Source organism: Neolamprologus brichardi, chromosome 3, assembly GCF_056152115.1.
Source record: "Neolamprologus brichardi isolate AB-2024 chromosome 3, ASM5615211v1, whole genome shotgun sequence".
Taxonomy (NCBI): Eukaryota; Metazoa; Chordata; class Actinopteri; order Cichliformes; family Cichlidae; genus Neolamprologus; species Neolamprologus brichardi.
Genome location: NC_142106.1, coordinates 14125215 through 14139902, shown reverse-complemented (window position 1 = coordinate 14139902; position 14688 = coordinate 14125215). Strand labels below are relative to the sequence as shown.

At 43.1% G+C, this 14688-nt stretch overlaps 1 protein-coding gene across 1 annotated transcript; it reads left to right on the top strand.

The window, feature by feature from the left end:
• Window positions 1-230: 230 nt before the first annotated feature.
• LOC148103582 (alpha-2,8-sialyltransferase 8E-like) lies at window positions 231-14409 on the top strand. Its single transcript, XM_087838754.1, has 7 exons — window positions 231-405; window positions 5882-5953; window positions 6333-6407; window positions 12612-12753; window positions 13024-13136; window positions 13218-13310; window positions 13390-14409. Exons 1-7 carry the CDS (start codon window positions 320-322, stop codon window positions 13865-13867), a joined length of 1059 nt encoding a protein of 352 aa, XP_087694880.1. The 5' UTR covers window positions 231-319; the 3' UTR covers window positions 13868-14409.
• The last annotated feature ends 279 nt before the right edge of the window (window positions 14410-14688 follow it).

Below are 14688 nucleotides of genomic sequence, written 5' to 3'. Positions count from 1 at the left end.
TGATTTTTGTTTTTCTTTGCTTTTATAAGGCACAGAGTCTCAAATATCTTGATGCATGCTCAACCAGCTAAAAAAATCCCCAAAGGTTGATTCTGTTCATCTGGACACATTTTCAGCGGGAGAAATATTTCGTCACCCATCCAAGTGACTTCTTCTTCTCCTATAGTAATGATTAACTGAGAATGCCTACTCATTCTATGAATCATAAACCACCAGACAGTTAAACCGGGCATATAACCGTATCAACATATGAGGTAAAAGTACATAAAAAAAGCTGAGTTAAAACTAAGTGTTAAGAAAGGTGAAGCACTAGAGCGACATGAGGAAAAAGCTCTCGATTATGATCAATCTCCTCTGTTTGGGGAGTCTGCTGACCACTCTTATCTGGTACACGTTCGAGGACGGGTGAGTGAGTAAATACCTTTGTATTTTACAGATAAAACAAAGTATTCTGATGAAAAGTAGCTTATGGCACTGTGATAAACACTTCCCAACAGTTGGGAAGCTGTGTAAAATGCTAATATAAGCCTGAGGTTGCAGAAATACAAACATGCTTAATTTAAGTAGAAATACACATTTCATATTTGTTAAAAAAATACTCTGGTAAAAGCTGAATTACATGTCTTCATGTCTTTGTCATTCATTCTTTCATGAGGTTTGTGGTCACACGTAACCACAAACCTCAGCTCTCACTCTGTATTTCCTTCTAAGGGAATAACATAGTATTTGGTATATGTTTGTTTTGTTTACATTGTTCTTTTGATACGAGTTTTGTTGTGCAGTGAAAATAAGGTTAGAGTCACATGTCCGGTTTACTCTGACTACACAACATTATTGGTACTGATTTGTAAATAACTGGACATGAATAACTTGTATATTACGTAGTATTACACAAAAGTATATTTCTAATGAATTTGGCTGCACTTAATTTCTTTTGACAATACTTTTTTTAGTTAGGATGCATTTTGAAAGAAAGGCAGACGTAAAGTATAAAAGTGAAATACAAAGTCATATATAGTATGGTGTTGTAAAGAGCTGAAAAACCACAAAGTTGGGAATCTACAAAGAGGTACTGAACCTTCAGATGTTGCTGTAGCCCAAGAGTGTGCAGTCATATTTATTTTGTTTCCACTAGTGCTGTCAGCGTTAATCTGAAATCATGTTAACGCCACAACGCGGCAAATCTCCGTTAACGAGCTACCGTGGATCGCCCCGTGCATGGGGCTGGACGGCGTCAACACGTTAACGAGCTAACATTAACGAGATTTGCCGTTTTGCGTTAACGTCATTTCAGATTAACGCTGACAGCACTAGTGGGAACACAACGAATATGACTGCACATTTACTCCGACATCATCCTAGTGCAAAGACAAGTGGAAGCAGACAAAAACAACAAGCACGCATGCTACAAACTTTACCCGAGTCATTTAGACAGCCGTTAGCACATGATTCTCCTTATGGGGACCTGATATGTTTAATATGCTGCTGAGAATATAGCCCAGAAGAAGCGTATAGTATAGCTTTTATTTTGGAAAGAGCCATTTCTCTGTAATAAACTCTCTTTTCCAAAGATGAGTGATTTCTCGATCAGATAAATTAATTTTTTTATTACTTTGTTGTTTCAGCAACATTAAATTTAAAAACTGTACTTTTGAGTTAAAATATATATTTTAATAAATGAAAAATTAAAAAAGCATGAACATTTTTTCGTATCGAAAAAATATCGAACCATGACACCAAAGTATTGAACTGAACCGTGAATTTTGTGTATCGTTGCACCCCTAATATTAATATATATATATCGATATACAAAAAACATACATAATATATTGATCTACTGTCTCATCTTGTTCTGTTCTGAGTTTTGTTTTTATTTTCTGTCCCACTGTTGTGTTTCCTGTTTTATTTTGAATGAAAGGCAGACGTAAAGTGTAAAAGTGAAATATGTATGTATATCTCCAAAAGTTGATTATGTTCATCTGAATGTAGCGTTTTCTGGGAGAAACGTTTCGTCACTCATCCAAGTGACTTTTTCAGTCTCAGCTGACTGCAGGTTTCCCCAAATCTTATAAACAGTACATTTGCATAATGACTGAAACCAGCCCACTGAAGGAACAATGGCCTGTGAGGTCAGTTCCTTAATCATAATTATGCAAATTCTCATGACCATTGATCAACAATCACTGACCAAAACCCACTGATCAAAGACCACTGATCAATGGCCATGAGTACCATTCACAGAGAGTTGGGGAATGGCTGCAATCACAGCATTGTAAGATGGCGAAAGATGTACCCTTAGGCCCCCTCCTCGACTCAGAGATGGTCTTTCCCTTTTCACGTAAATGGCTTCCTTGACTCCACGCTCAAACCAGCGTTCTTCCCTGTCCAGGATGTGTACATCCTCATCCTTGAAAGAGTGTCCACTAGCCTGTAGGTGTAAATAGACGGCAGAGTCCTGGCCTGACGAGGTAGCTCTTCTGTGTTGTGCCATCCGCTTCACCAGAGGTTGTTTGGTTTCCCCGATGTATAAATCCTGGCAATCCTCCTGACACTTAACAGCGTACACTATGTTACTCTGTTTGTGTCGGGGGACCCGATCCTTGGGGTGGACCAATTTTTTTACACATCAAATTCACCAGGGAGGATATGAAAAGTGGCAGGTTAGCCTTCTTAGACTGTAAGATTTCCATCAGTAATGGGGGACATCTAAAAGCTGACATGTACCGTAAACCTACACATACGGATCAGTATCTAAGGTTTGACTCTCATCATCCACTGGAGCACAAACTGGGTGTCATCAGGACGCTACAACACAGAGCGAAATCCATCCCCACTGACACAGCGGCCAGGGAGGCAGAAGAACAGCACATCAAAAAGGCCCTGAGTAAATGTGGTTATCCCAGCTGGACTTTTGTCAAAGCTGGAAAAGCCCCAAAAGAAAGCTCCAGCCGATCCAGGAGGACAATCGCTGCCCAAGTGAAAACCTGTAGTGATCCCATATGTGTCAGGAGTATCAGAGCAGTTGAGACGCATTTTTTTGAAACACCGGGTCTCTGTGGCTTTTAAACCCCAAAACACGCTGCTCCAAAAATTGGTCCACCCCAAGGATCGGGTCCTCCGATACAAACAGATTAACATAGTGTACGCTGTTAAGTGCCAGGAGGATTGCCAGGATTTATACATCGGGGAAACCAAACAACCTCTGGCGAATCGGATGGCACAACACAGAAGAAGGCCAGGACTCTGCCGTCTATTTACACCTACAGGCTAGTGGACACTCTTTCAAGGATGAGGATGTACACATCCTGGACAGGGAAGAACGTGGAGCGTGAGCGTGGAGTCAAGGAGGCCATTTACGTGAAAAGGGAAAGACCATCTCTGAATCGAGGAGGGGGCCTAAGGGTACATCTTTCGCCATCTTACAATGCTGTGATTGAAGCCATTATAAGATTGGGGAAACCTGCAGTCAGCTGAGACTGAAGAAGTCACTTGGATGAGTGACTAAACGTTTCTCCCAGAAAACGCTACGTCCAGATGAACAGAATCAACTTTTGGAGATTTATTTTCCTGGATGATTGAGAATGCATCAAGACATATATATATGTCCAGCAGCTGTCCAGCAGCGGGATAGCGTAGTGGTTAGACTACACGCCTTTGGAACAGAGGATCGCAAGTTCAATTCCTGCCTGGGGTGTCTGTATCCAGTAAGGGTCCTAAGACTAGACCCCCTATGGTAAGCGAGCCTACTGCAGACATGAGTGAGACAGATAAATATTAAGGCACGGACGTCGCCCGGATCAACAAGGTCCGCGTCAGGTTTTGAGGAACCAGGGCACCCTGACGAGAAGTGGGCTACTGGAACAAGAAGGCATCGGTGGGCAAGAGAGCAAAACAGGGCAATTTTGGAATGCTACTATGCAAGTAACCCCGGCGGAAGGGGCTATATAAATAGGATGAGGGACCTATGGATTCTTCGATACCCAACATCCACAATGAGGTGAAACAACTAGTAGCTTAGTGTTCCAACATTCGAAAGAAGGGGCTGCTCTCACAGTTAGAGATTGACGAGGTACAACATAAATGCTACAGCAAGGAGGAGTCAGGATGCCAGGTCAGGGGTGATGATATCTCCCCCACCCGAGATTGGGTACATAGCCCCAAGTGCGACAAGAGAAGGATCGTTGAGCTGACCTGAAAAATAGGATCATGGCCAAGCTTGAAACCTGGATCCCCCGTAGCCGGCCAAGATTATGCGAAGTACCAAGATTACGTGAAGTACCCTCAGAAGGTCTGCTAGATTACCGACACTAACAAGTATCTACAATACGGCAACAGTGATCAGTGAGGCTACAAGTTGAACAGCCACAAGGGGCAGTACCCTCCATGGAGAAGGCCTTGGAAACTGCCAAGCCAAGACTCACAGCCTTGGCCAGTCGCTTGAGGAGGAACACCAGAGAGATCTCCACAGTGTACTCTCAGTAGCAACAAGTAGGAACAATAATAAGAGAACAGCACCACCAAGGCTGGAGACGGAGCAATACTGGAAGAGCATATGGGAGAAGGACGCAACCTTGCATAACGGCAATGCTCAGTGGCTAGTGGATCTGAGGGCAGACCATAGCGACAATACAAGGGGCAGTACCCTCCAGGCTAGTGGATCTGAGGGCAGACCATAGCGACAATACAAGGGGCAGTACAATACAAGGGAGATCTCTCCAGGGAGACCCTATTGAACAGGATCCAGTAACCATCCAAGAAAGGGTCTCCAGTATGGAACCGACATGGTTCGCTAGTAGCCAGTAGGCACTCCACGAGTGTCTGGCAGCTGCTAGTTAACACCCGGAATGGCTAACTGGACCCGGAATGGCTAACCGGTCGGACGGTCCTGATCCCCTGGTCCCCTCCAAATACCGACCAATAACCTGCCTCAGTACTATATGGAAGCTCGGGTCCTCTACCAGAGGCATCAGGCATCATATCGGCTAAGATTAACAGGCACATGGGTCAATACATGAGCGGGACACAGAAAGGAATTGGCAAGAATACCAGAGGCTACTGGTAGACAGAACAGTCAGCCGGGACTGCAAGACCAGACTGACCAACCTATGCACCGCCTGGATTGATGTGACTCCCAAGCTAGGCGAGTGGCTCCAGCAGATCCCGGGAATAACATCGGAGATTTGAGCTCTGATTTTTACACTTACTCACTAATTTTCAAACACCATCATAATCTTAAATTGAAACTGATCTCTGGCACCACTGATGTGACTGTGACTGAACTATGACTGTAAACACTAAAACTGTTCTGGAACTGTTCAACATCAACAACAGCAATACTGTAGACTTCAATACAATACTGCAGACTAACTAAATATCCCCTTGTGGGGAGAGTTAAAGGATTATTCTATTCTATTCTATTCTATTCTGTTTAGCCTGCACCAAGCTGTCTGTGTTTTATAGCACAGCAGCTGCCAATAACACAGTTGGATATATTATTATTATTATTATTATTATTATTATTATTATATTAGTATATTTGAGTTGATTTTTAAGACTATTAAAAAACAAAACAAACAAGCAAACAAAAACCTCATTGTGTATAGATACAATATTTGACACAAACATCTCTCAAGTGAATTAAGGCATTACTTGTAATCTTTAAATTTCCAACAACTCATATACCCCTCTAATAATATCTTAAATATTTAACATACACAAGAACAGGGATCAGATTTAATAAATGAGTTAAGATCACAAATTACCTCCCGGAAGATGTAAACAAAACAAGAACAACAGAAAAAAAACAAAAACAAAAAAAAAACAAGACCAAAGAAGGGTTCAAGAAAGAGTCATAATTTTATCTCTTATTTGTTTCTCACAGTTTTGTCGAGCTTCACCGACCAATTCCTCAAAGAAGTGCCCCAAAGCCGTCTGAACTTTGTAAAGGCTGCAAGTAAGAGCAAACATTGCAATGACTTGTTCATTAAAAAATATTTTTTTTATGTCAAGATTAAGTCATGTAAGCCCCCTGCAGGAAGGAGTAGGTCTAAGGAGCTTGGAAAGAAAAGTGTCAGAACTTCTTTATTTTTCTTGAAGACATCAACATGGTCAACATGACCCCCCTTGGGGGACACTGCCACCACATCCACCATTTGCTCTTTGAACTGAAGAAGCTTCTCGGGTGAGAGGTGAAACGTCTTAAAGAAAAAATTTAAAAGTCCAGACGCTTTTCTTTTCAAGCTCCTTAGACGATGACCTGGATGACTGAGAACTTTCACAGACACCCAGTGCAGGAAGGTTACTAAATGTACTGGAATGCTTGTGCATTACAGGGAAGTCATTGATGAAGTGAAAAAGCTCTACAATCAAACGTGGAAAAAGCATGAGGAGAATTACCACAGATTCAGGTAAGACCTAACATCCTGATATTATTGATTGATGGTTGAGTTTTATTTTTATGTGAATTTCTGGTTAATAATAAATAAATAAATAAAAACTGCCTGAAGCTAGTATGTGAGTAGGAGCATGGAAGACGGCAGACTACAGGAAACAGCTGCTATTTATCCTCAAATGCAGATGAGGCAGGATTACTCCTAAAGGTCTTTAAACAAGCTCTTCAGTCAAGGCTAAGTGCCATTTGCTAAACGAATCGGCTAACCAAATTTTCCCGTCAATATGCTTAAACTAGTTTTAGTTAAGAAGACACGTGAAAAGGGGACCTTTGACCAGCCCACAATTAAAAGTCTAAGACCAGCCAGAAAGAAATAAAGGTTTGGTTTACTTGTTTAGCAGACTCACACTCAGGAGAGGAAGGCGGTAGTGAGGACAACATAATCGTCATCTGACAGACAAGAGCGGGCCCAAGGTTTTACAAAATTGTTGGGTTTTTGAGGAAGAAGACAAATATGCTCAAAGTACATTTTATTAAATTTATTAATCAATTCAAGGTTAAAGGTTAAAACGGCTGCCTTGCCTGTGCTCACTCAGGAGACCCAAATGAACAAAGAGCACCACACCAAGGCAGTGTATGCCTTTAAACAGAATCTTAACATGCTTGGTTGAAACAATTGAGGGTGGCCTTAGGTCTGATATCTGCTCAGGTTTCTTCCTCTGTACCTCTCTCTATACGTCTCCTTATATAGACATGAGCCTTTTTCAAGAAAAAAAAAAAAAACATTACCATAGCAACCACCTCTTGCACTCTGGTCAGGCCTGCATACAGAGATAGGGAGTGGGGGAAGGAAAAGGAAAGTGGGGAAGAGAGCTTCTTTATGGGCCTCTTTCTTCTAACAGAGTCAGTCTGTCAGACGTTTTGTACCTTCTGGTGCCATCAGCAGTCCAGGCAGACCATCCCCCTCAAATTCCTCATAGAAGGAGCTTCTGTCTGTGCCTGTTGTTGTCAGTGTTATAGACTACTTCCAACACTTCTTAGTAGTCTTCAATACATAACTGTGTGTGGTAAAGGATAAAACAAACGTGTGATGTTAATTTTGACATAATAGCCTTAAGGATAAAAATAAATTCCAGCTGGATCTAAGGGTAACTCTTTGATACTTTTATAATGGTGTGATTTCAGCCAATCCAGAACTCCGTGTGAATGATTCTAATGCCTATGGTCTATTGGATCATAACAATCATTAAAGTGTTTTGATATTCATGCAAAGGTACTGTTTAAGGTTGAGGAAACCTGCAGTCAGCTGAGAATGAAGAAGTAACTTGGATGAGTGGTAAAATGTTTCACCAACTGAAAAGCAAATATTCAGATGAACCCAATTATCATCCTGGGACTTTTGAGTTCACACACACATCGTGTTCCCACATCACCATTGCACTAACAATGATCATGCATTTTTTGACAGATGGCTGAGTGAGGCATAGAGAATTTAAGCCCCATGGGAGTGTTCCCTAAGAAACCTTGGCTAATCGTGGCCTACACCTGTTTTCACACCTTGACTCGTGTGATTAGGTAGAGAATCAATAGGGGGTCCATTGTCCCTTTTGGGGGGACACTACCATAGGGCTTAAATCTGGGACTCTCCACCATTTGACCTTAAATTAAAGAAGCTTCTCGGATGACAGGTGAAACGTCTTCAAGCAACTTAAAGAAGTTTTTTTCTTTCCAAGCTCCTCAGAGCACCTCATAAAATATATGGCTCTTAAAGTACCACCCTTATGACCGACACTAAAGTACACTGGTATAGGCCTATTTAACACCACATACAGTTTACACAAGACAATTTTATTACTTATATAAATGTCATTTATTTTAACTGTCATAAACAGGATGTGACAAGCGATGTTAATAATAACTGTACTGCATTAAAACATTCACAGCAGGTGGGATAACCAATCTTTAATTGATGACGTATGAACTCTTCTTCCAGGTCCAAACTACTATGCGTGTTTTTAACATATTTTAATGTTTTGGTTTCTTGTTCTATTTAATCTGAACAAGCCCTCTTTAGAGGAAGCAGAGATGAGGTAGAGGAGGGCCAGAAAGTAGAGCAGGAACGTGAATGCTCAGAGTAGGACAAACCAGCTTCTGGGAAGCTTGAGCAAGGGCAAAATGAGAACACGCAACATTCATTAAGGATAAGAAGTAATATGTAATATGTCTTGATGCATGCTCAGTCATCCAGGTAAGTAATTCTGTTCACGTAGTGTTTTCATTGGAAGAAATGTTTCGTCACTCATCCAAGCAACTCCTTGAGTCTCAGCTGACTGCAGGTTTCCCCAATCTTATAAACAACACATTTGCACAGTGACTGAAACTAGCACCACTGAATGAACAATGAAAACGGGACAACCTGCATTCAGCTGAGACAGAAGAAGTCACTTGGATGAATGACGAAGCATTTCTCCCACTAAAAGCGCTACGTCCAGATAAACAGACCACTCTGAAGTTGTGATTTGGTACAGATGTATGAAGACAATCATTCTTCCATGGTCTCGGCAGATTGAGTTACATTTAAGAGAGGTCTATGTTCAATCCCATCTCTATGTTCAAGATGGGCTTTACATCTTCCAACAGCTGCTCACACTGTCAAGGCAATACACCAGACAATTACATCCACGCTTTTTGGTTCTGTCCACCAGTGCAGAAGTTTTGGCACGAGATATGTGAAGACTTATCAAAGTGTCTGAAATGTAAAATTCCAACCTCCCCTTTAGTATGCCTGTTTGAAAAATTGGATGATGTCACTACAGAAACTAATACAGTCCACATGGTTTTTACTGCCCTATGCATCGCCAAGAAAACGGTCCTCATGAACTGGAAAATAAAAAAAAAATCTTAATTCTAGCCAATATAGAAACTATCTAATAGATCACATTAGTCTCGATATAGCCTCTGCCACCACATTAGATCAATCGATCTGGGCTCCTTTGATTGGCTGCATCCCCTTGCGGGGGTAGGGGGTCGTGGTTTGGTCCCGCCTTAGCTATTGTGGTTGATGTGGAGGTTGGGACGGGCTTAGGGCGCCTGGAGGACCCCTAGAGACGTTATCCCTGGAGAGCTTAACCCGGGGGTTGTGTTCATAACCTGGTTAGTGGCTCTGGTCGCTCTTAGAGGTTGTTCTCCTCGTGGCTGAGTGCAGCAGGGCTGGAGGATGGTCTGTGCTGCTCCACGTAGGTTACTGGCCTGGTGGCCTGGCTGCCCCTGAGTGGATCCGGGGCAGGCATGGGGGTTTGGGGTTCGGGGGTGCTTCGCCTCCGTGCTGGGGCTCTGGCTGGGCCTTGGGGGCTTCGGTCCTCGTCGGTGTGTCGCCGAGGTTGTGGGCGGGTGGGTGCATGGGGGCTCAGCCCTGGCGCAGGGGGCCTCTTGTGCATCGGCCTAACTGGGGGGCTCTTCAACTGGCAGGGAGGTTGTTCCATCCTTGCAGGAGTCCACTCTGCAGGTGGGGGAGAGACATAGGAGAGGTGGAGAATAAACTTAACCTGGGTGTCTGTTGTCTTGTGTAGTCTGGGAGATGATTGAATGTTGGGGTGGGTACAGTTTCCTCTGCGGTGGGGTAGGGTGGGCTGCCCCCGGTCCTGTGGGGCTTGGCGGTGCTGCTGCCGTAGGCCCCGGTCTGGATGGGCCTGGGCTCCCTTGCCTTGGTGGGTACCAGAGGATGGGATTGCCTACTGGGATCAGCGGGGGAGCTGGCCCTAGGGAGGGGCATCCTCCCCTCCCTTCTTTTCGTCCCCATCCCCAGCTTCCTCCCTCTTCCCGCTCCACCACACCCACCCACACAGGTAGGGCCTTGGGGTGCGGGTGTGTCACCAGGGTGCAGGGGAGACATTCCCTCCCCCCCCTGTCCCCTTCTGGCCACCTGTGCCTCAATTTTATCTCACAACTTAGACATCCACATTACTTACACTCTCATAACACACACATATATATAGGGCCTTGAGGGTGGGCACGTTAACGGCGTCAAGTGGACGGTCTGTGTATTCAAACCTACCTCTGGCGCCGGTGCCCACCTCTCAATTTTAAATCCATGTAGACATTGAGGGTTCTCGGGAGGGGCCGTGCTAACACCTGCTGCTCTCTGGCAGCAGCACCATGCTCTCCCTTGTTTTAAATGCACTTTAGAGCAACACGCAGCAACACTGCATCCCTGCTGCTGCGGAGCCTGGGACGGTCTGCTTGCCTCCACCCCCTCTGGGGGCGAGGGTACCTGGACCCGGGGTATAGAGTATGTTTGGGGAGTGTGATTGTGTGTACATGTCCATTTATGTTTATCCCTACGTTGGGTGAGTGCTGAGTGTTTGTATATGTGTGCATATAAAAACAGGGTGGGAATGCATGTCTGTGTCTGTGTGTGCCTGTTTGTCTGTGTCTATATGTCAGATCGGGTCTTAGACTCCACCTCTCTGGGAACTTCCAGGCCCTCCAAGTGTGGAGGCCTATCTCCCCTCACCACACTCCCTGCCGGTGACTGATGCCCTCAGGGGTCGGTGCATTGGTGGTTCTTGGTGTCCGGGGCTGGGCGCTCAGGTATGTACCAGCTCACTCGCGGTGGCTACTTGGCGGGGCCTGGCACCTGTTGCTCAGTCAGGCCTCTTCCGGGGCGCGGGGGACCCTCGGGCCTCCGGCCTCTGGGCCTGCGGCTCGGTTCACTCTGGCACAGCTGGCTGCCGGCAGAGCCGGCGGGCACGCCGGTGCAGCCCCCTCTGGCTTCTGCTCGGGGGCTACTGGGTGACCCCTCTTCTGGGGATCAGCCCTTCCCATGAGGGTGGCACGGATACCCCTCCGGTGGTCCTCCTTGGGCTCTCGCACTCTGGGGCCTCTGGATGTCTGGGGCCTGGATCTCCTCCATGCCTGCTTCATGTCCTGGGGGACGGGGCTGTGGCTCTCTACATCCTCTTGCAGACCATTACATGGGGAAACCATTTGAATACAAGCGCGCTGATCCACACAGGTGTGCACACGGGTGTTCACTGTTCATAGACTTAAATTACACCTTTCTTGGCTGCTACTTCAAAGCACATTGTGGGCTGTCTGTCCTGCGTGCTGCACAACAACATTCAATATTTAGTATTTACTGCTGTTTACACTTAGCTAGATTAATGCGATGGTGTTGTGTTTAGTATGTTGCTTTGTTTTTTTTTTTTTTTGCTTGTTTTCTATTCTTTCTCTCCCAACAGGTGATCCAGGAGATTTTTTTTCCCTTTCTCACTGTCCCTCTCCCCTTCTGTTTTTCTTTTCCTTCCTCTTTCTTTCTCCCTTTCCTATCCCTCACTCATGTCTGTCCAGTCTGTAACAACTGAAAATAAAATAAAATAAATAATAAAAACAAAGGTCAATCAAATGGACCAATACGGCAATGCCACGATGATCCATTTGGCAAAATAAATCCATTGGGTATCCTTGTTGGTCTTCAGACAACAATTCTGACGGCTAAAGAACCAAATGGGACAGGCAAAAGAAAAAAACAAAATAAGAGAGCTCTCACTTTCAAGAGGGCATCATTTGTTTACCCTGATCAGAGACATTAGGATCATTTGCTACTTTGAAGGACTGCCTAAATTTAAAGAATCTATCTTGACTTCTTGAATTGGCTGGAACTATTATATCCAGATCCTAGAATATCTGAGTCATGCTGTTAGCAAAGATAAGTTGAAAAATATTTTCAGCTTCATTTCCTCCTGTGTTCCTCCAGTTTTCCTCCAGTGACTAACTCCTCGTGTTTTCTTGTTTCCACGATATACCAAGGTTTCTTCCTACCCTTCAGGGGTTTGTGTTTATTTATTTAAATACCTAATTTAAATGTTCCTCAGTTTAGTTTTATCTTTTTTATTCCTAGTTTTGTAAATATGCCTTAATAAAAAATGCACTCTGACTTAATCTCAGTTTTGTCTCCTTTTGTCTGCGTTTGGTTTCTCATAAAATTACTGTTATGAACTGTTGTGAACTTTATCTGTCTCTGATTTTTCCACGCCTTAAGTTTTTACTGTCTTGCAAATCTATCATCTCAACACCAAAACTAATTTCACACTTTTTATGCTTTCTTTTATTTTTTTTTATTTTTTATTTTACCAAATTTCCCAGAGGAACCCACCCGAGGGATTAATAAAGTTTTATCTTATCTTATCTTATCTTTTTATCTTGTTTTTAATTTATCAAGATTACAGCTGAGCATCAATTGCAATGGATCCAACGATGGCATTGTCACTCAGGAAAACACTCCAGTGGGATCTAAGATTGTTTGTGACAAGGACAGGAGTGTCATCTCTGTGACCCCGGACCTTTTCAAAATCTTCATAAAAGTATGTTATTCCTAAACACAGGAACCGGTCTTGTAATTTGTTGTTTATGAATGAACTAGTATGAACTAAGACAAAATTTGCTGCATGTTTCATGTCTCTGTTGTTCTTCAAATTTTCAAACATGATATGACTACGTTTTGTCATCATCCTTAAAGGATTAAATCACATCAGTTCCTAAATACAATGAGTAGTTGTCTTTCACACACTGTATGTTACAAGCACTGTAAATGTTGCTCTTTGTTATTTATAATCTGTTGATGTCAATTCCAGGAGAATCCTTTCTCAAAAAAGAGATGGGACACTTGTTCAATTGTTGGGAGCGGTGGGATTCTAACAAACAGCGGCTGTGGAAAAATGATTGATTCAGCTGATTTTGTTATTAGGTGAGAAAGATGTTCACTGTACAGAATGGAAATCGTGATGAGGACTCTTCTCTCTGTAAGTAATATTTCATGTTTTTTCAGGTGCAACCTGCCTCCTCTGGAAAATGAATTTCACAATGATGTCGGCAGGAAGACTAACCTTGTGACAGCAAACCCAAGCATCTTCATGAATAAGTGAGCAATTAATGAACCTGACATTGAACTGACTTGTTAGTTTATGTCTTGTTGCTTTAAGTCATGCATTAATTTGCAGGTATGGGTCACTGATGGGACGTCGCCGGGCGTTTGCAGACAGTCTCCAACAGTATGGCAACTCCCTGCTCCTCTTTCCTTGCTTCTCCTATGGTTTTAGTCGTCCAGTGTGCCAGCGGGCTGTGTATGCCATTGAGGACATGGATATCCCTATCCAACCAATCTTCATAAACCCTACGTATCTCGAAAGACTGGTCAAATTCTGGGAATCTCTGGGGTTAAAGGAACATCGACCTAGCACTGGATTATTTATGACTAGCCTGGCACTGGAATTTTGTGAAACGGTGCATCTGTATGGATTCTGGCCATTTAGTAATCACCCAGATAGACTCTTTCCCCTGACTAACCACTACTATGATAATGTACCCTATAATGGGAAAGTCCATGCAATGCCAAAAGAGTTTTCCCACTGGGTGGAGCTGCATAATAAGGGCGTGCTCAAGCTTCACCTTGGAGACTGTAAATCAGATCAGATCTAGTTTGAATTTTGCAATAACAAAAGAATATGTTCAAATATCCAACTGAGAGGCCAAGACATTTGCACTCAAACCAAATGTATTAGTTTTTTTGCTAAAGTTTATTTTTAACAACATTTGCAATGTATGGTCATGATAAAGTTGATACACTCCTCGTTAGAAGGAGGGTACAATACGCTACAAGAAAATAAAATAGAGACTTTAAATAGAAATTGAGAAATCACCATTTGCTTTTAAGCCACTACTTCTGTTACAACCTTTATATTACTCTGCTAGTGGTCACTTTTGGTTCTGCAACAAAGACAATTCTCTGCAGCACTGACTGTTGACACTTTCAAACATAAACACTTTAAAGCATTTGCAAAAGGTTAAAAATGTGTGTTTAAGCCAGAAATATGAGTTAAACTAATAGTTAAAAAGTTAAGGGATAAGAAGCAGTAGGTCGCAGCAAACGGACGCCCCTCCCTGAGCCTGGCTCTGCTGGAGGTTTCTTCCTGTTAAAAGGGAGTTTTTCCTTCTCACTGTCGCCAAAGTGCTGCTCATAGGGGGTCTTCTGATTGTTGTGTTTTTTCATAGGGGGGTCATATGATGGTTGGGTTTTTCACCATATGTATTATTAATGGATATACTGTACAATATAAAGCGCCTTGAGGTGACTGTTGTTGTAATTTGGCGCTATATAAATAAAATTTAATTGAATTGACTAGAATAGAAGAGCATTCATAACTTATGGGGATTTAAGTTCAGTTCATGTCTTCAAACAAGGTAAAAAAAAAATGGACACCCCCGTTATATTTTTTGTGCTTATTATGTCTTATTATATT

What these genes read in the sequence shown, in the direction of transcription:
- LOC148103582 (XM_087838754.1), top strand. Translation starts at nt 320, where the DNA reads ATGAGGAAAAAGCTCTCGATTATGATCAATCTCCTCTGTTTGGGGAGT. An exon ending in GAACTTTGTAAAGGCTGCAA is followed by an intron (nt 5,954 to 6,332) that starts GTAAGAGCAAAC and finishes TGTGCATTACAG; the next exon opens with GGAAGTCATTGATGAAGTGA. An exon ending in TTTTCAAAATCTTCATAAAA is followed by an intron (nt 12,754 to 13,023) that starts GTATGTTATTCC and finishes TGTCAATTCCAG; the next exon opens with GAGAATCCTTTCTCAAAAAA.